Raw genomic sequence first — 27,069 nt, forward strand, 5'->3', positions numbered from 1 at the left:
AAGATAGAAATTTCCCTACATATGGCTCGATCCCGTGCGTGGTTCTAAACAATGGCCGGTACCTGAAGCTGACCGAGCTCTCAATCTTCAGGACCCTCGCGACGATTTGTCCAACAAAATATTTTTAAACAAAATTTATTTTTATTACTACGGAACTGAATTTTCGACTACGCTAAAATGCCACACATTCAGATCATCAGATTCATCTCATATTTTTGTTGTGCGGAAGATTTTTGAAACAATTCAAAAAATGTTCACAAATTATGTTACACATTTTTCTCTTTAAATACTTTTGGTTAAATCGCGGTATTTCTGGAATAGTGGGCCGAAAAGTCTTGGTAGCCAAAGGGATATGTATTCTCAAAGTAGGCGGTGGACAAAATAAGGTTGAAAGCCTATGCGCTGGAGAGAGAGATCTGGAGCTCTTTTTTTCTAGCTCGCGGTATAGTCTGTGGTGTAGTTTGAAATTTGTTTATTCATCTTTGCTTTTATTGTAAGTCAAAGTTATACAATTAGTTAATCTGTGGTCAGTGTCAAGTTTTCCCAGCATGCTTTTTGCGGTAGTTTGTGTTTTTCATTGTGACATTTAAAAAATATTCGTGAATGACTATTGTTATGTCTTCCCAGATAATATAGGACATTACTGAAGACACTCGTATTTTTCCAAAATGCGTTTGTCTCTAATATATTGTTTCATACTTCAATACTTTTTCACCCCATCAATTGACAGCAGATACGCTGATGGCTGTCGTGGTTTTAATTACCCGAAATGTAATGAAAACGGTACGGCAGCTCCAGTTCTTGACTTCGAGTTTAAAACGGAAACTGTCCAGAACGAGTATATCGTATCGTTCAAGGGATATTACAAATCGCTCGCACGCGCCGGTTTTATAGGTGCCGCATTGAATCATTCTGGAGTAAGCTATGTTTTATATTAATTTCCCTTAATTAAACACTCAAGTTCATGGGCTCAATAGGTTGGGTCTGGACCCTGGCTGGGACGCCCGTGGTAGACTTCCATTATTATATTAGTAGCCAGTTACCCACATTTTTTTCTTTGCATTAAACGATAGATTACTCTTTTATTTTTCATATTGGAGATTCTATGGTGCTACGATGCTGTTGGGTGGGAGAACTATAATTTTTTTTCATAGGGGAATTCGCAAAATTCAAATAAAGATATTTCAGAATTTGCACAAATACCAAGGTTCAAAGTATTATTCATTGGTATTATAAGAGACATGGGCATTAAACGTCTTCTTCTCCTTTTAATCCTTATCTGCATCCAATGGTGCATAGGGCACTGCATCATATCACCACGGTGTTATCTTGAACATTTATTGCATGAAGGTAAGGTGACCAGTCCAGCGCTAGAACCAGTCCAGGGTGATATTAAATAAATAGGAGAGTGAAAATCACGCATATTTATTTTGATCCTCCTGGGAATGGAACTAAGGGCCTCCAGCACGGTAGCCAGATGCGCTTGCCTGTACACTATGGAGGCAGGCTGACTCTTACTGTCCTATTATTCTTATTTTACTAAACATTATGCATTATCATATTATTTTGTAAAGTGAAAATGTTAACACCTTAATGAAATTGATCCAACCTTTAAGGCCCGGTCCTGCGATAGCTGACACGAACCTTTTTAGGTAGCACAAATTTGCTGTAAAATAAACACATGTTTTACTCAGTTCGACTACTTATAAATCCACGGGACCCGTCCCCAATGGTTGGATCAAATTTCCGCACCAGTTCATACGCAGTTCTACATACAAAATACACACCACCTTGATGAAATAAGTAAAATAAATTTTATTACAGGTTAACAATTGGAAGATACTTAATAGACATAACCCAGCCCAAGACTTCCCGAGTGACTTTGACGTAGTTTTATTGGATGAGTCAAATAAAGTGTTGGGTATTTCTGCTCTTGAGGGACATCCTGTAGTAAAGAGTGTTACCGCACAGCAGATGGTCCACCGAGCTATTAAATATATAAATCTAGAAGAAGATGCGGACACTTTTATGAATAAGACAAATATCAAACATAATAGATGGAAAAGGAAATTTGGCTCGGGTCAAAGTACTTGGAAGAGTCGCTTCATTAAAGCACAAAGTTCAGAAGAAGAGATACCCTCTCAAGTATGTTCATTTCCAATGTTTCATTTTGATGTTCTTTATAAAATTACTAAAAAAGAGTGATGACTTACTTATAACTCTTATCCGCACCCAATGGTACATAGGGCACTGCATCGAATTGACGCAGTGTTATCTCGATCATTACTTACATGAAGGCAAGGTGATTACTCTTGTGCTTCAGGAACCAGTCCTGGGTAGTATTAAATAAATATTACAGTGTGAAATCACTAATATTTATTTTCAACCCCCCTGAAAATCGAACCCGGGACCTACAGCACGGTAGCTAAACAAGCTTACCACCACAGGCGGACGTTCTTTATAAAATTACTAAAAAAGAGTGCAGACTAGTAATATATATTTTTGAAGATATTTTCTCACGATGGGTGTCAAATTTTTTATGTTGCATTCACTTTCCAGTTCAGCAGATAGCTTTAAAGACGATTTTTTAATGATTCATTAACTGAAATTCAGTCTTTGCGACTTGAAGTGATCCCTTTTCTGGCAGTTTTGGGGAGTTTTCATAAGAACCAGATTCAAAAAATATTTTTAAATTTATTTGGACCGCACACTGGGAGCATTGAATTTTTTAGCTATTTTTACCCGGGTCAACCCTTCTGAATTCAGTCAAATTATTTGAGACCGCTCAGTTTCACTCAAATCAGGTTTTTTTGGCATTTTAATATGAAATAATGAAGGTTTAAATGAAAAGTACAAAAAATTGCACTTTTTCACTGATTAAAATAACTGGAGAGCAATGTTTCACATATAAAACTGACCCTTGAAATTAGTAAAAAGAGTGTTTTTAAATAAACCATGCCCCTAACTGTCTAGGGTCGGGATAGCAGGTAATAAGTAGTAGGTAAAATTCATCAAAATACGATACAATCCGAAAAGATTGCAAGAATTCATATTTATAGACATAAACCAACTCTGTAAGGGGTACCTAATACATTTGGCCACCACTGTATATATCAGATATGTCAAATACTGGTAAACGGGTTAGTAGTCGAAATGTGTACTGAACGTCTTATTGTTTGCATACCCTAAATTACAAATATTCACATTTAATGTGTCCATATCATCCAATACCCGGGGATCATTGCAATGCCAGAAAGATTGTTAGTAAATCTACACAAAATAAGTACATACGAATATGAATGATCTGAAACAAAATCATGCACCTTCAGTGTCCTTGGATCAATGCAAAGTATGATTGTTCCAGATGATATACTTATTTTAACCTTCCCCTCCTGGTGATATGTATTTACTACAACTTAACTTTTAAAATGAGAATATCAACTAAAAATATTATAGATACGGTCACAGAATTTTTTTATTCCTCCGTAATATAATTATGTATTACATGAAAGTATTATAATATGAAGTTATTCATTTGCGGCGATGGAAATAAATAATTTGTGAAAAAATCGGGGATATAATCATTAATACACAAACGTTTATGTGTGTGCGTGCGTGGCATGCTTTGTGTAAACGCGCATGTCACAACGTGTTTACTGCGCTGACCATCTTACACGGCGGTCGTGTCGCTACGTTAGCTATTGCGGCTACTTGCGATGTATTTTGTTCTCGTTTTCAGATACTTACCTGAGCTAACATTACAAAATTGTTACATTTCAACTTCAACTATGGTCAATAATAGCAACATTAAGGAATATTCACATTTTTCCCATTTTTAAACCACATTTTCATATGGTGTATAAAATACATATCACCGGTGCACACGGAAGTTTTTAGCACCATAAGGGAAAGGTTAAATTGACTGACAGAAAATCCAACATTTGAGGCGCAATATCATGAAAATAATCTGGCTCCATCCATATAGTGCCAAATTGTGAGATTGTAGTGTAACTGTTTAGTACCTCTATTTTGGATACACTCTACCATAAACATACGAAAACTCTGATCACGATTTATTTTGCAGGAGCATATCAATACTTTAAGAAAATTAATGAAAGCTGTTCCACGCCAAATTACGGCTGTCTTACAGGCTGACATATTATGGGGAATGGGAATTACAGGTTTGTAATATGCTTTATTAAAAAAAATCCGTTAATTGCTACTCTCTACAGATTTATATTTAATTTGAATGCATAATGTATAGCGATTATTAAAGCGAAATTTTGAAGAATTCAAATATAAGGTTGTGTAAGAATGGCTGATTGTAAAAAAGCTACTAAACATAATGGACTTTTTATAACAAATTGTTATCAACATGTATTTTTTGGGCAGATTTACATTATGGAATTACCGTATTACCTAAAATAAATTTTAATGTTTCAGGGAATGGTGTGCGAGTAGCTGTATTTGATACTGGCTTAGCGAAAACACATCCCCATTTCAAAAAGATAAAGGAAAGAACAAATTGGACAAACGAGAAAACTTTGGAGGATGGCCTGGGACATGGTACTTTTGTTGCGGGTGTTATAGCTTCCAGCAAGGAATGCTTGGGCTTTGCTCCAGATGCAGATCTGCATATTTTTAGGGTTTTCACCAATAATCAGGTCATTTTCTAAATCCTAAATAACTTTTTATTTTGCCACCTCCTGGAAAATATTTTACATGTTATATTTTAATTTTCCAGGTTTCGTACACATCATGGTTTCTGGATGCTTTTAATTATGCCATATTGAAGAAGATTAATGTCTTGAATTTAAGCATTGGTGGACCTGATTTTATGGATCAACCATTCGTCGATAAAGTTTGGGAGCTTACGGCAAACAAGGTTTTTTCCCCTAATTTTTCTATTAAATTTTATTTTTAAGCGGGTGGATTGTTTATATTTTATTTCAGAATGGAAAGGGTTGATATCATACCATGTTTCAATCGAATCCAATTACACAGTAAATAAAGACATCCAAGTATGACATGTGTGTGCTTTTGTATTAATTTTAATTCATTGTACCAATTGAAGGTCATAATGGTGTCCGCTATTGGAAATGATGGCCCTTTATATGGCACTTTAAATAATCCAGCTGACCAAATGGATGTAATTGGAGTTGGTGGGATTAACTTTGATGACCAGATTGCTAAATTTTCTTCTCGTGGAATGACGACGTGGGAACTACCTCAGGTATTTATTTGTCTACCTATTTATACCTCAAGTCATATGTAGTATTAAAAATAAGTGTTTTTCTTTTTAAAAAATGTCACACTTTTATTTTTCGATTTCCGTCTTAACTGTTTTACTGTGCTTCTTTTCCCTTTAGCAATTTTTTTTGTTTAAAAAAATAAAACTGTCAATGAAACTGAAATAAAAAAAATGTAAGTACCCACACCAGAAACATTTGATTCCATTGGAAGCTGTAATGGGTACTCTTGTTATCTTTTAATAACCATTTTGAATGTAAATCTGAAACAATAAATTCATCGTTTCAATAGGGTTACGGACGTGTTAAACCAGACATAGTAACATATGGTAGCAGTGTGAGGGGGTCAAGTATGAAGGGAGGCTGTCGCTCTCTCTCTGGTAAGTACATCTATTCTTTAATTTTAGGTCATGTTTGTATTTATGTTTATTTGTATATACAAACACTGATGTAAGTACCATGGAGAATTATTAGTGAAATATCCGAAAATATTTAAAAAAACGTTGATATTTTATGTAGGGATAAATGCGGTGTTGGTTAATTTGCGGTATTAATTATTACCTTTAATCAAGTAGAGGGATTCTAATGATTAATTATAAATTTTAATATGCTAATTTATGTAAGTGAAATAGTCAGAAAAACTCATTTCAAATGAATATGCAGTATTAATTTTACATAAACGATGTTTAAGTATATCTTTGTCCGGCTATATATTTTTTAATAAGCAAACAAGTGTGCTTCCACCTCGAAGGTCAGTTGTGTGCTGAAATGTATATCGTTGACGACTAATCACGATATCCATATTTGCTATAATGCTGCCATGCTCTGTGAAATATTTCAGTGTAGTAATAAAGAATTAGGAATTAGGAATTCTGATTAAAGGATACGCAAACAATAATTATAGTATGGACTTTGTAAGATTCATTCCACATTACATTTTGTTACTAGGTACTAGTGTAGCATCACCGGTGGTGGCGGGTGCTGTAGCGTTATTAGCCAGTGCAGTCCTTAGAAGTGGTTTGGATCTCACTCCAGCTGCCATGAAGCAAGCCTTGATGGCTTCAGCCCGAAGACTTCCAAATATCGGCATGTTCGAGCAAGGGCACGGAAAACTGGACCTTCTCAAAGCCTACCAGGTACTTCATCTCAGTTTTCTTTTTCGCAATTGGATTCACATGGTATGTAATTGTTCTGTGGTTCTTTTCATATCACCTGTATGAGTGTGTGATTACTACAACTAGCACATTTTCTATAATAGACCTTCATTTATACAGCGAACTTGTTGAATTTATAATTTTTGTTAACATTGCGTTAAAATAAGTGGGATTTAATGTATCCATTTTCTCTAATATGAATACCATTATTCAACTTCACATAATCAGCTTTTTGTCATATGCGATTCATATATTTTAAAAAAATTTAACTTTTATGTGCGAAAATACAGTTGTCTTTGTTGACAGGCGCTGTGGCATAGTTGGATGCTCGACTGCGAAACTGGCATTGCAGATTCGATTCCCGCCAATTGCAAAATAAATTATATTTATTTTCAATTGGTACTGGTATTTTTTTTTGTTCCATACCTTTAGGCTCTAAAAATAGAGGTTTTACAAGTTATTCCTTTAACAAACAAAAATACTGAGATTTTGGCGTTTCTTGCAAAAGTTATAAAAAAAAAACCTTTCATACCTCTACAGCATCACTGTAAAAGAGTTTACGTCTCTCATGAAAAACCAATATCTCTTTAGCCACTCAATACAAATTTTCTAAGGGAGGCAAACAACTGCATAATATCTTATTTGTAATAGATAAACATAATGTTTATTATGTTTATCTTTTACAAATATCTCAATATTGTAACATTACTCTATCATGGGCGATATATGTACGCAATACGAAAGTTAAAGTCTATTCCAGCAAACCAGTAAACACTGCGTAAGCTATGTCATCTGATCTTCATAGTGCAATCTGTCATTGATTTGAATATCTCGCTTGTTTACAGTTTTTGAAAGGATATGAGCCACAAGGAACTTTGAGCCCTTCTTACATAGACCTAACGGAGTGCCAATATATGTGGCCGTACTGTACCCAGCCTATTTATGTCGGAGGAATGCCAACTATTGTGAATGTCACCATTCTGAATGGTCTCGGTGTTGCTGGAAGTGTGGTATGTAAATAATATGTTGTAAATTAAAAGTTGGCATAAAAAAATGATGATCACGATCAATCACAGTATATACGGTGGTTAATTGTTTGAAAATATAAGAAACCTTTTATTGGATTGCATTTCTGTATCTAATTTAGTACGGGATTGCACATCTATTATATGTACATATTATGGTAACACTAAAAACACCAATAATTCAATGAAAGCTTAATTTGTTGTATTTTTACACTAATTGATTCGGCAGTCACTTTGTGGTAAAATCTAACCATTTTTACTTTTACTTTCCACTATTTCTTGCTGTATTTTTGCTTATTTTGTTTGTTGTTATGTTGTATTTTTGTCTTCGTTTTGTAATGGGTACATATGTAAGAAATTCATAGCTGTCCACCAAAGAAAAATATGGAAATACTTCACGAAAACAAAAAAAAGGTTTATTTGAAGTATTGGTCCTACCTAGCTACATATTGTTCCCATCTTGTGTCGGGTTGTGGTCCCGTGGTTAGTGTCACGGACTCGTGAGTTTCTCGGTTTGAACCCACTCTACCACAATTTGATACCTATTTCTAATAATGAGCCGCTTAGGCTCACAGAAATAGTATAAAATTGAAATGTTTGTGTTAGTAAAAAAAAAAACAAATATTTCTCTTTAAAAAAAATAAAATAAAAATCTTTTTGGCAAGTTATAGATACCCTGCCGAAAAAAGTCCTTAGTTTTAGAGGCAAACTAGTTGTTAAGCCATTTTCAGACATCTTCATATGAATGCTGCTCAGCAAGCACGTGGCTCATTGACGAAAACAAGTGGTAGTCGGCCAAGTCTGGTGAATGAGGCAGGTGGGGTAGGACCTCAGTCAAGTACCTTAAAGTAGATGCAAACGAAAGATGATGTGTTCAACAGTGCATTGTCATTGAGAAAAATTAACCGCTCACGTTTTTGCTGGTAATTGAGCTTTTTGTTGTGTGGGGCATTGTCGGCATAGGTCTACACAATCTATGTGATTCGGCAGCACATTTCTTAGATTTGGAATTCCCGTACATGGCCTCGTTTATTTTCATAAAATTCAACATGATTATCACAGACAAAACTATTTTGCTCTACATCATTGATATTAATATGCACTGATTATTGTTGAGAGATATCAAACCTACAAAAAATCTTAAAAGACATTTTTTTTCCAAAATGGCTCCGCTCATATGTGGCGTATGTAACGCTATCTATGAGCAACAAAACAATTTATTATATAAAACGTAACATATATGGCAAAGCCCTGCAGTCATTACTGCAGGGCTTTGCCATATGTTGCCATGTGTTTTGTCGCTGATTAATTTTATAGCTGAATGGTCCCTATTTATGTTTCCAGTTGAATGTAACTTGGCACCCGTATGTGGGTCAACAGTTACAAGTGAGCGTATCCCACGTGGACATTCTCTGGCCATGGTCGGGATGGTTGGCTGTTAGCATCACGGTGAATCCTGCTGCACGCGATTTCGAAGGCATCGTTCAAGGACACCTAAATGTTTCCATATGTGGAGACTTCCTTAATACAACCCTTATGCTACCAATAAGGTGAACACTCATGACTTATTACTATACGTAAACCTAGCTTTACACTCTTTATTTTCAAAGACTTCTTTCTTTAGAATTGTATAAGAAAATTTATACTTGAATTACAAAGATTAAAACTGTCCCTAGTGTGTACCATTTTGTAAAAAATATCCTCATAAACAGTTAAAATGGCCAGCTAGATTAGGCCTGAAAATCAAATTATATCTGAAAAAAAAATACTTTTCTCGAGATAGAGTTGATGAATCCTACATTACAAAGAAACTTTTTAAAAAAATGTCCATAAGGTTACAAAATTACATTATTACAAAATTAGAAAAAAAATACAGTTTTAGTCATCGATGTGCGGTTTAACAAGTTTCACATAATCAGTCATCAGTGGATATTCAGATACATCACTTATTAAATATGTAGGTTATAATTAATAATATAATTCTTGATTTTTATTTTTAGAGCCAAGATTATTCCACAACCTCCAAGACACAGACGAATAGTATGGGACCAATTTCACAGTCTACGATATCCTCCTGGATATTTCCCCAGAGACAACCTTCGAGTTAAAAATGATCCATTAGACTGGAATGCTGATCACATTCATACAAATTTTAAGGACCTTTATCAAAACCTTCGCAATGCTGGATACTATGTTGAAGTCCTAGGTAAATTTTATAATTTTCTCATATCATTCTTGTTTGAAGACATCGTTCCCACCTATTTATGTTGCTGTATATCTTGCTGTTGAAAGGTGCTCTAATATATTCTATGCAGAATTCTTAATTTCATAATTTTCACTGTATTTAATAATCAAACTTTTGCCCAATCAATTAGTACATTAATGGGCTTATCGAATAGACACAATACCTTGCTGTTGAAAGGTGCTCTAATATATTCTATGCAGAATTCTTAATTTCATAATTTTCACTGTATTTATTAATCAAACTTTTGCCTAATCAATTAGTACATTAATGGGCTTATCGAATAGACACAATACCTTGCTGTTGAAAGGTGCTCTAATATATTCTATGCAGAATTCTTAATTTCATAATTTTCACTGTATTTATTAATCAAACTTTTGCCTAATCAATTAGTACATTAATGGGCTTATCGAATAGACACAATACCTTGCTGTTGAAAGGTGCTCTAATATATTCTATGCAGAATTCTTAATTTCATAATTTTCACTGTATTTATTAATCAAACTTTTGCCTAATCAATTAGTACATTAATGGGCTTATCGAATAGACACAATACCTTGCTGTTGAAAGGTGCTCTAATATATTCTATGCAGAATTCTTAATTTCATAATTTTCACTGTATTTATTAATCAAACTTTTGCATAATCAATTAGTACATTAATGGGCTTATCAAATAGACACAATACTTTGCTGTTGAAAGGTGCTCTAATATATTCTATGCAGAATTCTTAATTTCATAATTTTCACTGTATTTATTAATCAAACTTTTGCCTAATCAATTAGTACATTAATGGGCTTATCGAATAGACACAATACCTTGCTGTTGAAAGGTGCTCTAATATATTCTATGCAGAATTCTTAATTTCATAATTTTCACTGTATTTATTAATCAAACTTTTGCATAATCAATTAGTACATTAATGGGCTTATCAAATAGACACAATACTTTGCTGTTGAAAGGTGCTCTAATATATTCTATGCAGAATTCTTAATTTCATAATTTTCACTGTATTTATTAATCAAACTTTTGCATAATCAATTAGTACATTAATGGGCTTATCAAATAGACACAATACTTTGCTGTTGAAAGGTGCTCTAATATATTCTATGCAGAATTCTTAATTTCATAATTTTCACTGTATTTATTAATCAAACTTTTGCATAATCAATTAGTACATTAATGGGCTTATCGAATAGACACAATACCTTGCTGTTGAAAGGTGCTATGCAGAATTCTTAATTTCATAATTTTCATTGTACATATGTATTTATTAATCAAACTTTTGCATAATCAATTAGTACATAAATGGGCTTATCGAATAGACACAATACATATGTTCAATTGGCATTGTGGTGAGAGTGATGAAGGTTTGTACCTTAACTAACTGTTTGACAGACAGATGCTTATGATACGAAAATACATACACCCGTATATGTATATCATTGAGTAGATCTGTAAAGTGGCTGTTCTATCTGGGCTTATTCTTGTGTAAAAGAAATTAAATAAAAAATCATGTAATCATAAACATTGGGTAACATTGAAATTTTATTACTTAATTAAAGTAAATATCCTTCCCATTGAATATAATCAAGTAACTCGTTGCCGAGTAAATTTTTAGACTAATCTGAATTATTTAGGTAGTGAGTTAAAAATAATTTTATTAGTAAACCGAAAAATCTGTATCTGTCCATAGAATTAAATAGAAGTATATTTTTATTCAATATGACAGTTTTCCAATACTAATTTGGACAAACCGTTTTTCTAACAAGTTGGTTATGGAGTATGAATTGTTTTAGGTTCACCATTAACATGTTTGGATGCACAGCAATATGGCACACTGTTGCTGGTTGATCCTGAGGAAGAATATTTTCCTGAAGAAATAGCCAAACTTAAAAGGGACGTAGACAATGGCTTATCTCTTGTTGTGTTTGCTGATTGGTACAATACCACAGTCATGAGGAAAGTTAGGTTTTATGATGAAAATACACGCCAGTGGTAAGTGTTTTGTACAATTTGTGTCCTGCAATTTAAAAAAATTATAAATAATTTTTCAAAAAATGTTAAATTTTGACTAGTTTTTTTACTGTTATCTTTTCATTCAAAAGAACCATATATAACATATTGTAGTCGTACAGGAGAAAGTGACCAACTAAGAAAATGTAAAATGTTCAGGAGGGCCATTTAAGTCACTTTTGCTTGGCAACAAAATAAACATCAATGCAGTTAGTCATTTTTACCAAGTCAATATATTATACTTCCAAGTTTAAAATACTTTGGGATGTTTGCAGGGCAATATTTAAGCTAGTAACATATCAAATAGTCCATGATCACGTTTTTGTAAAAAATGCACTTGGTCACTTTCTCCTGTATGACTACGATATATAAATTTGCTGTGTATTTTGGAATTCTATTGATTTCGTCCTCATTTACAGCGAGGTGATTGGTTAGTCACTCCTAAAACTGTCATACTTCTTTTGTAAAAATTTAAGGTGGATGCCAGAGACTGGTGGGGCCAATGTTCCAGCTTTGAATGAGCTATTGAGTGTTTTTCAAATAGCGCTTGGGGATCGTGTTTTTCATGGCAATTTCCAGTGGGGGGATCACGCCATGTACTACGCAAGTGGAACACACATTCACACTTTTCCCTTTGATGGTTTACTCCTAACCGCTCCCTTATTGGACCAAGGCAAGCAACTTCTATCTGTGGAAAACAAAGATACCAAGGCTGCGGAAGAAGTAGTCGATGTACCCATCTTGGGGCTTCTACAAACCAAAGGACATAGAATCCTTTCTAACAACATGGACAATGTTACGACTATGAGCAACCAGTCTCTGAATATTGTGCAGAGTGCAGGACGGGTGGTGATTTATGGAGACTCCAATTGTTTAGACAGCAGTCATATAGAAAAGGCGTGTTTTTGGATGCTAGATGCCATTTTAGGATACACTTCTGCTGGACACATGCCAAAATTGTTCCTCGATAACAATGTGCCACATAGAGAAGTCAATATCATTCCTTCAGGTGAGAAACATGTCATGAAGGTATTTTAAATATGTTGCAGCATTTCTTTTGGCAGTATGGAAATTTCTTTATTTGTCAATTAAGATTATAAAATATGACATACTTGATTCAAAGGATCTATCATATTAAATACCATATTTATATATGCACACATTATACAGTAAAAGCTTATGAATTTGTAATAATAAAAATGATCAAAATTCAGACAATATTTGATTAGAAAATTTGAAGAAAAAAATCCAATGATAGAAAGTGATGATTCAAATATAATTTGTATGTTGAATTATTAAATATTTATTATGATATAAAAGTATCAAACATTAAATATATAGTTTTAAATAATACAATATAAATATAAGTAAGATAAGTTATTTGTTGTTATTTATCACTATAATCATTCAATTATTGAGAAATTGAACTACACATTTGTGTTTGTAAACCGGCACAATAGAAACGAAGGATATTTTTTGTTCAGATTCTGTGTCTTTAAAATGGAATAAATTATGTATAATTGTGGCACATTCAAAACCATACATATCTTGGCAAACCTGCTTCCTGATAAATATATCTATTATTTGTGCATCACGGTAAAGATTGTTTAAACAATCATGGTTGGTTGAAAACAATTGGTGGAGACTGACCGGAGCATTTAGTTGTAACATAACGTCGTAACATCGCTTGCGGCGAGCATCACCGAGTATCCAAAACTATTGATGGAGCGCTCGGCTCGGTGTACTGACTGCCTGAATGCACGCTTTGTAACGTGTTACATTACGACGAAATACTCCGGTCAGTCTCCACCTTAATGTTTTCAATTAAAATAATGATATTCTTCTAGATTTACCACAGCGCATGGAAGGAAATGGACTTCACAAATATTCCAAGGTGCTGGAGAATACTCTGGGGACTGTAACGCAGCCATTGCCTGTTTGTCCAACTCTGGATATTCTCAAGGGGCAACCTCTCAATTACACCCCCTCTCTGACCTCTTCTCTCTATCGGCAACATCATTTGCTGCAGCAGAAAGATGTTCTCATTGGTATGTTGTTCAAATTTATTCACTTACTCTTAACTGGCATGCACAAAAATACCATCTTCAATATTCCCAAATGTGTCTGTTATACTCAAATAAGTGGTCAAAATATAAGTTCAATAAAAATCAAAATTTGTGTTTCAAGTGACTCCTAGTATGTAAAATATTTCAGAAAGAATCTTACGTACATTTCATAAAGGTCTCTGCTAATTAAAAAAACTTACTTAACTCAACCATAGATGGTGTCGACAACTAGCATTGAAAGAAGGTGTCAATTAAAGCATAAATACAACTTCCGGAATTTAAGTAGTTGTCAATCATGGGTAGAATGGTTGATGTTACATGCGTATAAAGTAATCACTTAAACCAGCCTATGAGGTTGTAAGCCCTATTAATACCTAGACTTCCATATTCTTCTTCATCTTTATTGAGATATCAAGCTTATCAATATTGCTTAACCTTATCAATATTGACACATACCCAGTGTGTAGAACTATACATAGGAACTAGATTACCAATAAGTACAGAGAGTATGTGAAACTTTACTTGCACAGGTTGTGAACAGTTTTCTATAATAATGAATTTGGCCTTGTCAGCAAATTTAAAAATAATGCATTATCAATCTTATCTTGTTTTATCCACTTTTTTAATGGAGGATTCTGAATTTTTACAGGGATTGGCAAAACATTCGACCGGATAGATGAGATTGATGATGGCATTTGGGTATGGCGCAACAAGCAACCATCGAAAGTGTACCCCACCACCTTGTACCCTCTTCAGTCTTCCTTTTCCTGGATAACTAGTTTCTTGCTTTTGCTGACCTGCAGCGTGGTATATGTATTTCTCAAGCACTTCATCTATAGGCCGGTCATTAGGAGATTAGCAACTGAAAGTTTCATGAGGATTATCAACCTATATTATGCGACGGGAGCTCGGCACACTGCTGTTCCCTAATGACTGGTTAATAACATAATTATAATAAATACTGACATAAAAGCATCATGCACTGTAGACACGTGTATAATAGTGATGGGATTAATATAATGGAAATATTTGATTGCTTCATTCATTTAAATATGATGTTGTAGTCCCAAAGGTATGCAACACTGCCCTACCAAAAAATGTACAGGAGAAATCAATAGGTTTTAGTAAATATAAAAGAAATTTTCAATTATGTCAATGGGCAAAAAAATTTTAGTTAGTGACTAATATTTGTGAAACTACTTTTGTTATTAGGGGCGGTCCTCGACTTTCTCACATATTTTTTTAATTTTATTTTGTGCTATATCAGTATATTTTTGTTATATCACACTATATCAGTTCCTTGAATAAATGTATGGAGAAAATCATAAACCAAAATTTCAACAAAAGTTTCCTCATTATATCCAAGATCTCGCTATATCCGTGCTCGTTATAGCTGAGTTTGACTGTAGTATTATTTCTAACTTTTAATATCCGTGATTCAGTGCATTTTGCTTAGACATCTTTTATATTATGACTGCCAAATATTGTAATTGTTAATTAATGTATTTCCGTAGCATAAATTATTATGAGTTTTAAATGAAATTTGTAAAAGAGAAAAAAATTATATTGAAAAAACTTTTGTCTAGGTGATACTTGAAATCTTTCTTAGTAAATCAACTAAGATGATTCTCAAGTAAATTTCATTTCAATAACGGATTCAAATGATGTAATTTTATGTAAGTATTATTGTATACTATATAAAGGTAGTTATTTAATTATATATAGGCTTATTTAAATAATTTTGCACATATCAAATACAAGAAAGGTAAATCATTTTAATTTGAAAAAATTTCAGAATGTTGGTTTGAAAGATTTTTTTAAGATTATAAAATAATTAACATAATGTCTGCAGGCGGTTTCTTAATCATTCCATGCCGGAAAGCGGGCATTTTTTTCGGATTCGTTTGTGAATTTTTTTTGTTTACTTATATACAATATTCAGTATCCTACCTGAATTTAAATATTTAATTATGATTCTGTCTTGATTTTTTTATATTTTCGGATAAACAATCATAATAACCAGGGTTATATGAGAGTGTTAACTGTAATTTTTTTATTGTACATTTAGTAATTTTATATAAGTTTAACAAAATATGTTATACGTGAAATACAAAACAAACAATTCTAAAAGATACTTAATACATAAAACATATAACCTTAATTTTTGCAATTATATAATTTTTTATTATAATTAATATAAATAAATATTTATGTATATATATATATATATATATATATATATATATATATATATATATATATATATATATATATATATATATATATATATATATATATATATATATATATATATATATATATATATATATATATATATATATATATATATATATATATATATATATATATATATATATATATATATATATATATATATATATATATATATATATATATATATATATTTGTATATATATTTTTTAAAAATGAAAAACTGCCCTTTCAAAGCAGTTTGTCTCTTAACAGTTATAGTACTTTTGCAAAAGTTAAAAAAATCAAATTGTTTTTCTTTTCCTCCGATCCGCGTGAAACTGGTTCAGTAATTCATAGATTATCTTGATTGGATTCACAATGCAAAATACCATTTTTTCTTACCATAAGAGTGTTATCAACATTTATATTTGTACTACTTCTATTTTCATCTTATTTTGTAGGTAATATTTCAACTTTTTGACGTCGATTATTCTTGAATGTTTAATATTTTTTAAACAGTTGAATAATTTATGTTAGTCATATTTGGAAATACATTTTTATTATTGTCTTGAAAACTACTTATCTATACAATGCTCAGTTTGGGGCAAATTTAGTAACTTCCAGAGGACTGATTTTTCTTTTTATACTGTGTCGGTTAGTTTCTTATGTACAAAATAGCATTAATATTAGTTTTCTTGTACTTAATTTTAAAAAATGGCTGTGGTGTAGTCATTAATTATTATCGTAATTTATCATGTAATTTTTTCATGTAAATATATTTATACCTAGTTAGAACTGGGAAAATATTTACAGCATATAATATTTTTATGATTCCTTCAAGGAAAATTACATGTATATGAGCATTATTACTTTACCAGAGTTGGAATTGCAGTGAAAGGATAATGCATTAACTTTATAATATTTATAGATTAGTTTTACTTTACTTTTATTCGGTAAAAATTAATATTCATTGGTTTTCTTTTCTGTGTTATTTACTTCCTGACAATACTGATCAACAGCCAGTTTCTAACAAAGTTGTAAAAAAAAGTCCATGTGTAAAATTAATGTTATCTTTTCCCTATAATTCCAGTCCAGGAATGCCTGTGGGTTGCCCATACTAACATTGTAACCGAAAAACTGTATATATGATTAGCATTCTGTCTTGTTAGTTATAAGAATGTATACTGTGGCATAAAAATATCTTAAATTTGTGTTTTATGATCAGTCCAAAAGGTGTATTTAAATATTTTTCATATTTACTTCCATTTAAAAATGAATTCGATTCCGCAAGTCAAGCGACATGTCCAACACATGTCACAACGGCATATTTTTGGGTCATACCAAAAGATGGCGCAAACCAACATAAGAGTGATATTTCTTATTCACTGATCTCAGCTACAGTGTTTATACGCTTAGGAAAATAATAATATAAATAAGTACTTTCTTCAAATTCTAAAAATATTGATATTTATTAAACTGAGCGCAAAAGCTTGTCTCTGGTAGTTCAGTAATTCATTATATTCTCAGCATACAAATTCAAAATACTTAGAATGTTAGTAATAGTCTAATATCAGGTTATGTTTACAGGTTAAATTAGTACTTTGTTTTGTTAAACACGTTTTTAAAGTATTTAATATGTCGTTTTGAATATTGAAAGCATTAACTTTGTGGATCATATTGATATATTATTTCGAGAAATAAAAATACTTTCTGTTCTGATCCACTCACATTTTTATTAACCAACTAGTTTCGGCAACAACCTGTTGCCCTCTTCAGGGTTTCATTTATTACTAATAATAAATATAATAGTAATAAATAATAATTGTAATAAATGAAACCCTGAAGAGGGCAACAGGTTGTTGCCGAAACTAGTTGGTTAATAAAAATGTGAGTGGATCAGAACACAAAGTATTTTTATTTCTCGAAATAATATATTTAAATATGTTTTAACATGACTTTACGTTAGCATTCGAATAAACATATTTTAAAATTTCTCGTGGAATTCTAACTCATAACTGAACATCAAAGGTTTGTAGAATTTATTTTGTATTTTAAAATCATTGTTCACTTTGTGGTATGGTAATATTACACTCTTCTTTTCAGTCATCGTTCACTTTGTGTAATACCACTTTCAAAGTGGTACATATTACACAAAGTGAACGATGACTGATAAGGAGAGTGTTTATAGAATTATTTATATATGGAGTTATAATATTGGAAGCTGGAAGATTCAAATATCACTTAACTAATTTTCCTAGGTCGCTTAGAATGCAGATGCTATCCCTGTGCTCATATATTGAGCTGCAATACGGCAGCTTTGTTTTCAATGTATTCAAATTAACGTTAAGTTTTGTAGCTAAGTATTTATTTTTAAATATTTTACTTTGATTTAATCTAGTCTGATGATGCATAATAAATAGTTTTAATGATTCATTTTATATAAGACGTAAAATCATCCCTTAAAGGATCAACTGGCATATTAACCCTTTCCTGGCAATTCTACCTAATATAAATATGCACATGATTTGTGGTGTATGTTTTTGTTATTACTATTTTTTTTAAATTTTATTTAATGTTATGTAGATTAAAAAAAATATTTCTTAGTTATTTATTTTTCGAGCAAAAGAACAAATTTACATAATTATTTTATTTTTTATTCCATGTTTATTCACTAACATTTCAAATTTGATATACATATGTACATAGAACCATCTACAATTCTGAGAAAAATAATATGTTATTTTTAGTATGAAATTTGAAGAACATGAAGATTTTGCAAAGTAGAAGTAATATTTTTCTATAAAAAGGCACTTAACCCTTTCCGGTCCCCCAAAAAATAAAAAATAAACAAGGTAGACAGTTACATTCCCATTGGAAAAAAATATTTTGTCCTCTGCTCCACATACTGTTGTAATAAATACGAGTGACAAAAGTGTAAGCTTGGAATTTAAATAAATAAAACTAATGATGAAAAAATGTCAAATAACATCCGACATGGGACCTAAGAGCAAAAAATCGATGTCGAATGAGATTCGATATTGGACCAGTAAGGGTTAACTGATTTTGTAAAATAAATTAGGTATGCCAGTTTGCTGTCCCAGGGATGATACATGATTATGTATTGTTAAATACTATTTTTTAATGTTGTTTAACCAGTTCCCTAACTAGCCCGAGCGTTACTCGGGTAAGGAGTTTGTATAGCATTTGACGAGCCCGAGCACATCGGGTAAATCGGGTAAACCGTATTCCGACTCGTCAGTCCCGCTTTGCCCGAGTTAAATATTGACCCATTTGTTTTTACTGAATTAGCCGAGCGGTGTTCGGACACTTTTGTTACCACTTGTGGGTGACAATTTCCTGCACCGAATTCCGAATTTTCTCGCCAATATTCTACTGTTAAGTGGTTAACCAAATGCAGAATTTTAGATTATTTTGGTAATATTTTGCAAGGGATTTTTATTTCAGATGCAACATAAAATTGTGTTACTATTAATTAATTTTGGGCAAACATGACTTCTGAGAACATAATTGTGTTATAAGAAAAAATTTCCTTTTTTTTATGTAAGCAGATTTATAAATGACATAAATAAGGTCCACACCTTTATGGAGGTATTTTTGATGTTTAGAGCAATAATGTTCGCGAACAAATTACATTACACTTTATTTTGTTTCAATTTCAATTAAGCGATAATGCCATTTTTTGCATGTGAAAATTTGTGCATACTGTGTATTGTTTTGACCAATATTATTTATCATACTGTATCAAAAGATTTTATAGAAATTTTACAACCTAATTTATCCATCAAAATAAATAAAACAATACCGTTCAGTGTAATTACATATATTATAGAGATAACACTTATACAAAACTGTGGAAAATAAAAGGACAGTTGGTAGTAAAGAGAACGGGGCTAAAGAGTTTGATGTATTTATAATATCGGTTTTATTAATAATTTGTAAGTCGGATAATATAGACCGAGAACACTAAAAATAGACATCTGCGGGTGCCCATCTAACTATAATACATCATTGGACAATACCAGTTGTTTTATCTAAAGAATTTGTATATTTTGGAAACACTGATGTAACTTACAATGAAAGATAAAATCTATACATCATTTTAATACTTGTGGTACAATAGAAAGCACTTAAAGTTATATATAACTTGATAATATGGAAAATACTAAAAGTTTAATTAAACTTAATAGTGTAGAAAATACCAAAAGTTATTTATAACTTAATAATATTGAAAATAGTTTTAAGCTAACTCAGTAATGTATCTAAATATATCTTCTATTATTCCTTTTATGGTTAAGTTTCATAAAATGTAGTTAATATGTCAAACTTTACATTTAATGGAACTAAATGGTGTACTATAGTATGCCAATTATTTAAATGACTTCTATTCATATTTTTATGGTCCTAAAATTATTTTACTGCCACTGGATCAAAATGTCACTATGAATGATGATAATTTTAACTTTTGTCAACATTAAAAGATGACCAAATTATGAAATGTCAATAGATTATCTGAAACACATATTGCTAATTAAGCTGATGAAAAATATCAGAGGAGCTATATCAAATAATGTTACCTCAGTTCTTTATTGTGAGATTAATCTTCCAGATTTTCAGTAACTCTTCCAAATATATAATTATAAAATAAAATATAAATTTGAATAACAGTTACCTTACCAAAGCAGCATATATAATTTGTATCATTGATCAATGTTTTAATTATTAAATGCTACTTTTATTTTATAATATTGTTGTTTATGTTGTTCAAAGATTTATTTAAATAGTTATAATAATGTTTATGATCCTTCATAATTATTTATGAAGAAACCAATTAAGAACTTATGTTTATATGCATAAATTAAAGAATTAACATACGAGTCTTGTGTTTTTATGTTTATATTTTAATTAATTTTTTTTGTTTTAAGTTTTTACTAAAACTTACCTTTTACTTCAGATCATCTTTAATCCTTATGCAGATATCCATTCCATTGAGTAGAGGTGGTATTCAGAGAGAAAATTTTAAAGATATTCAGTGTGTTCTCGAACCGATAGTTTATTCAAACAATGGCCCATAAGATGGATGCCAGACTGAGACCACATAGGAGACAGCTGATCATCCCCTCGCCATGACATGCCATTTTATGTGCATTATCACATATAGTTCCAGTGTGACTTGAGCCTCAACATGCCCTGAGGTCCTTTGCAGTGGTGGCCTGCCAGGCACACACTGCATTCATGTTTATTTCTTCTCCAATTAAACATATTATTTATATTTGACTTTAAAAAAACAATCTGTTGGACATCGTGGATACCTGGTGTGATACACACCGATTGTGATGCATTAAATGTGGGTGAAGGGGTTCATATTTTGGAGATAGTCTAATGCGGTGAATCCCATCGGTGTGGCATCACGCCACAGAGGTGGGACATGGAGATAGAACGCGACGGCACTTGTCAACTATTCCACATGTAAATATAATATGCTCATTCAGGATTTGATTTTGAATTTGTGTTTTGTAATAACTTCAGTTATAATATACCATGTTTTGAAAATTCACCTACTGTTTCATTAAAATAGAGGCCGGTGGGGCATATGACCTTTGATAAGACTACGGTGGGGCTCAGCATAAAGTAGGTTGGGAAACACTGGTCTAATGTATAGTGTAAGATGACTACCGGCAATACTGCTCCCTGCAAATGTGGTCTCTAATATTGGTATTTACTCCATGCAAAGTGTTTTGTGAGCAATGAAGATATCATTACTAAGGCTTTCAAAGTCCATATCACTGTCAATGCGGCATATAAGAAAATACTAAAAAGAGTCTACAATTCGCCACCATGTTCTAATGCCCAGGATGACAGCAGCAGGAATGTTAATAATCCTACTAGGGTATGCCCCAATAGGTCTGCACCGTCGGGCTAACCCCAAATCCCAAGTCCTGAGGAGGAATACCAGGCAAACCTAGTCTAACCGAATGATCCCATCAAGCATTTCCTCAAATTCTACCAAAAGAGGGCAGGTAAAGACTTCGAGACTTGGGAAGGTTAGACCAATAAGAGAGGGTAGGGCCTCGGCAGGACTATGGTCTTTAAGGACAGGTCAATAGATTTCTTTCACTGTAGGAATTATTTTTGATCATTCATCTTTCAGGATTTCGAATTGTGGGTACATAATTTGAGAGCAGTGAATAAAAGATTTTTTTTTTCATTTTTCAACAGGAACATACGTTTATTTTGAAATTAGCATGAATACAAATCATGGCATTAAGTGTTTACCATACATGAAGATGTTTAAATAGCATTGGCAGTACATTACAAAAAATTACATTTGTGCATCAGCAAAATATACAATAGCCAAAATGCCAAAACTCTTGCCTCCAACTCCAACACAATATGCCCTTTTCCTACAACAATCATATTTACACGCAATCAATAATAGTATTGTAATTAGCAACATGTATTATAAATCTTAACCATAAAATGCCAATCTCATTTAAATAGAACAAAGAAACACGTAAGGAATGATTAGTTGAGTTTGTGCAAAAGAAGTAAATACTTTACAAAAAGAGATTATAACTTGTCAAAAAACGTATCGTACTTTTGTGCTTTTAATTTTGGACATTTTTACAAAAATTGGCTATTGTATTCAGAAAGTTTTACAATGGAAATTTTTAGACTTTTTTGATTAACTTGATTGCAGTATGAAACTGTACAATAGACTTAAAATCATTTAAATATGATACCAAAATTAAAATAAATTATTAATTTAATAAAAATTTATAAATATCAGTTCGAATTTATAATATTATGTAGAAGAATAAAACAAACTCCAAACAGACAGATAACGAATTTGATTATATTTTCAGAAATAGATGACTTAAAGAAATAATATTTTTTTGGGAAATACCAAAATGCTTGCCTTTACATAAAACATTTAATCAAATTTGCAGTGATAGAAATAATAAAACATTTATTTCACATCTATATAATATTTATATTAGACATATATAATGGAATATCACCTTCTGAAATCGTCACTTAACTTAGAAACTTAACATCAAATCTTTTGTATACATCAATAGCTCTACAAGGGAACTCAACGTTTATTATGGCTATGTAATAATGTTCTTTAGAAAGTTTGAAAAATAATAATTTAACAAATTTGGAAAATTTCTTTACATTTTGGGTATAATTTCCTATGTACTACTCGATAAATAACACATTTATTAACTTTCCCACATCGAAATGACACAGAAGAACCAATATCAAAAGGCCAGGTTCACACGGCCAAACATCTTTTTGTCGTATTCCATTCGATGTATCTAATAGCGAGTGAATAGTCATCACTCACTCGGATGAAACTGAATACTGAAAAAGCAGTACATCACCGTGTAACCTTACCCGATGTCATATATTTTTTAATGTTCATTAATAGTGAATATTTTAGTCTAAGAAAATTGATTTAATATACATAATATTTTGTTTGCTCACAGCAACTCTTTTAAATTTCGAAATATTTTATAAACAAATTACACTCCTATGTGGGCTTCTCAAGCCAAAGAAGTAAATTCAAACGTTTTTGATAATTAATAATTTCACAAGAAAACATAAAATAGCTCCTTAGACAGAGCATACGCAACTGGTTTGTGTAGCAGAAATTCTTACCTAGCTACATGCATCAGGCTGTTCATGGTACCCTCGTTGGGGTGTTGTGCACAGAAAAAATAAACAAAATATTTTACTTGAAACTTCTAAATGCACATTTAGCAAACAGCTCTGTGATTTCAAAATGTTTATTTTCTTTTTAAAACGTACTTGGTAATAATTTTATATATAATTTTTAGGGCCAAATAAAAATGTTAATATTACATTTACTTTGGAGTTGACTTCACCACAGCCACAGTTCAGACTGAGGCTATAATGAGTTAATTTGTAAACGTAATGCTCTCTAGAGCCAGTCTTCATTTTAATACTTTGACACATTCATACATAGGGATTGCGAATATATTGGGACACTAAAAATGGTAATAAATGCTTTTAACATTGTAAATATCTGAACATTTTCTTAACCTCTTAGGATTATAAGAGTCTTAGTTGGCAACAGCCGACCAAGGTCAATCACAGGGTCAGAACAGCAATTCTGATTGAGTTTGTGTTTCTCCAAGCAATTTCTGAATTTAACTCTAACTTAATCTAAACTAGATATCATATTCATAATGTATCATTAATAAATTGTTCATTCACAATCACCAATCGCTTTCAAATTGGATGATCCACATTTCAACCGAGTGAAACGTGTCCAACATGAAGAGGATTTCCTTACACATATGGTAACACTAATATACATGGGAACACATTAAAACTGCAGCGATATTTCTCACTTAAGGTGAATAGAACTATGGGATGGAAGGTGGACAACGACATTGAGGATCGACAGAGACTATCCCCGTGTTGTGTCCCTTCATCTGCGCAGTCACCTCTCACCGTGCGATCTCTCCTCTCACTGCCTCGGAGTAATATTGGCACATCATTTTAAGTTTCCCTTAACGAGGATACATTTGCGGGATACATACATACGTTAATATAAACATTTGGAAGCATACAACCTATTTTAATTAAACATCACATGTATTACACTTATTACACCAATTGCTTCAGATATTAATAATCCTTATCAGTTCAAAATATTAATATTATGCACAATATGAAGATTGTGCCACATAAAACATTCATAAATTTTACTCCTGAATATTGTAAACTGTTATTGATATATAAATAAATCCTAGAATATTTATTCTAATTGTATAAATATTGTTATTGTATATTTATATATATATATATATATATATATATATATATATATATATATATATATATATATATATATATATATATATATATATATGTGTATATATATATGTGTGTATGTATGTATGTATCAGTATACACACATTTATACCAGATGTAGATTGAACAATCAATTCTTTACAGTGGGATTCATGATTATATGATTACAAAAGTACAAAAAAATCCTCGAATATGATAAATGGCAGTAATATGAAGAATGGTGTAAAGAAAACATCGGGGAATGTGGCCCGCACTTGAAAGTGCAATGAAATGCATTACACAAGAGCGTAACAGTAGTGGCTAAAGAATCCAGAATCATTTACTTGTTCTCGAAGGTTAATAATTTACTCCATACATATGCATAATATACAATTATGCAGATTATGTGGTAGTACATTTAATATAGACATTGATAAGTATAAAGCAAATCTTATAAATATGAAAAGCTTTTCACATTATGGCAAATATAACAAAATAATAGGTGTCGCATTAAAAAAACAATTAATAATATTAATTTTATAAGTCTTGGCAAATATAATTTTACTTTTGGACACCTTAAAACTTATTCACATATGACATAATAAAACAATATTATATATTTTAATAAAATCCAATATTAATGAATAATAGCCGAATTCCAATTGAGGAAATCGCAATTTAAAATAAATCCACATCCGATAATTTCTCACCAAATGAGGAAAGCTTATAAGCGCTAAAGACCAGAATGGATATTCACTTCAGTAATATTCCAGATCACTCGCACTACATTACTTGATGGCACTCATGTTTTGTAAAAACATTTTCACTTTGTTCTTTAGTTAAATTACTCGCACATTCACCTCCAGTCCGCACTATCAATTCTCATCTTGACACTTCCCATATAGTTCAAATACAAAAATGGTACATCACCGAATCATGCGGACATGTAACTGACACTCCAGAATCTAATAATTAGTTGGTATACAACTTGACTTCGATTGCAACGATGCTAAACGATATTCGGTTTTTCAGCATTTTAATAAATTACAACCAAAATGACGCTAGGGAACAGTTTTTTGTATGATGAATTTAAATTTTGAAGGTCTGTTTGTTTGGCATTCACATTTTGTCTGATTTACAGTTTTCCGCACAAGATTTTGGATCTAAGATCCTTTTCGCGGCGTTTGGGCTTGGATTGCTTTTGCGAGTTGAGTGTCTGTTCCATCTGGAGAGTCTTGCTGACTTGTGCGAGGATTTCAGCTGTGGTTCGCCCGGGGGTGGCGCTGCAAGCAGCACCGGTGTGCGGCTAGTGCTGCCGCATGAGCGAATTTCAGACGTGCCTCTTGGTGTGCAGGGCCAGGTGGTCGGAGCGGGAGAAGCAGCGGTCGCAGTTGCGGCACTTGAAAGGCTTGGCACCCGTGTGCTTGCGGAAGTGACGAGTCAGCTCGTCAGAGCGGGCAAAGCGCCACTCGCACCCGTCCCAGGAGCATTTGTATGGCTTTTCCCCTGAAATCAAACGGATCTTCGTTTATTTGGGTCTGTAATTACATTTACCCGACGGATTCTCCAGTTATTTGGACACGTTGCGCGTGGCAACGAGGATAGCCTGCAACAACTAGTTGTGATCGGTAGCCTGGATGGAAAGAGAGGGAGAGGAAGATCCCCCACACGATGAACCGATCAAATTAAGGCAGCAGCAGGCACATCAGTGGTTGGAGCGCTACGTGCAGCGCAGTCAAGGGATAACTGGAGAAGAGTAATTGCTTCTGCAAGGGTCACCACTCTCAACAATGAAGAATTAGACGGAAAAGAAGAAATAACATTCATTTTCTTATGATGTGAATTAACATCTGGTTTCAAAATCGCAAAGTCGTTAGTAAGAAATCTTGAGATATTGAGTTAATGTCTTCCATGCACTATGTAGTTAAATAGCCAACTCTCCTTTGGAATACACCCCCTGAGATAGAATGACGAATCGTACAACTATGTAGATATAACAATTCATCATTCCAAAGAAGAGATTCCTATTTAACTACATAGTTTGCCTAATAGCATAGTGGTTTGGGTGTTAGGTGGTTCAAAGTGTCAAAATAAACATAAGTGATTTTTCTTTTTGATGTATTATTTATAAAATATATTATTACCCTGGACTGGTACCGGCTGATTTCATTTCCCTTGTGTATTTAACGAACAAGGTAACACTGCTTATATAGGATGCAGTGCCCTTTGTACCATTGGGTGCGGATAAGTGTAAGAAGAAC

At 32.3% G+C, this 27,069-nt stretch overlaps 2 protein-coding genes across 3 annotated transcripts in view; one reads left to right on the forward strand and one right to left on the reverse strand.

The window, feature by feature from the left end:
• The first annotated feature begins 426 nt into the window (after positions 1-426).
• On the forward strand, positions 427-15,287 carry S1P (membrane-bound transcription factor site-1 protease). Of its 2 annotated transcripts, none has more exons than XM_088271978.1 (15): positions 427-917; positions 1,825-2,145; positions 4,085-4,181; positions 4,444-4,664; positions 4,745-4,885; positions 5,075-5,233; positions 5,542-5,629; positions 6,198-6,385; positions 7,249-7,413; positions 8,773-8,978; positions 9,429-9,634; positions 11,468-11,666; positions 12,161-12,693; positions 13,532-13,732; positions 14,400-15,287. In XM_088271978.1, exons 1-15 carry the CDS (start codon positions 669-671, stop codon positions 14,678-14,680), a joined length of 3,255 nt encoding a protein of 1,084 aa, XP_088128104.1. In that variant the 5' UTR covers positions 427-668; the 3' UTR covers positions 14,681-15,287. The 2 variants fall into 2 exon arrangements, with proteins under 2 accessions (XP_088128104.1, XP_088128097.1); XM_088271971.1 differs by having other exon boundaries at positions 653-783.
• Positions 15,288-25,902: 10,615 nt separating this feature from the next.
• LOC148312933 (Krueppel-like factor 6) overlaps positions 25,903-27,069 on the reverse strand; it is a 182,427-nt gene continuing 181,260 nt past the window's right edge. Inside the window, exon 3 of the mRNA XM_088271756.1 lies at positions 25,903-26,314. Within this exon, the coding sequence (XP_088127882.1) occupies positions 26,139-26,314 (176 nt within the window). The 3' untranslated portion in view covers positions 25,903-26,138. The remainder of the gene's footprint in view (positions 26,315-27,069) is intronic.

The sequence above is a fragment of the Brachycentrus maculatus genome, unplaced genomic scaffold (genome assembly GCF_059751285.1).
Source record: "Brachycentrus maculatus isolate JH-2025_06_01 unplaced genomic scaffold, ASM5975128v1 h1tg000029l, whole genome shotgun sequence".
NCBI lineage: Eukaryota > Metazoa > Arthropoda > Insecta > Trichoptera > Brachycentridae > Brachycentrus > Brachycentrus maculatus.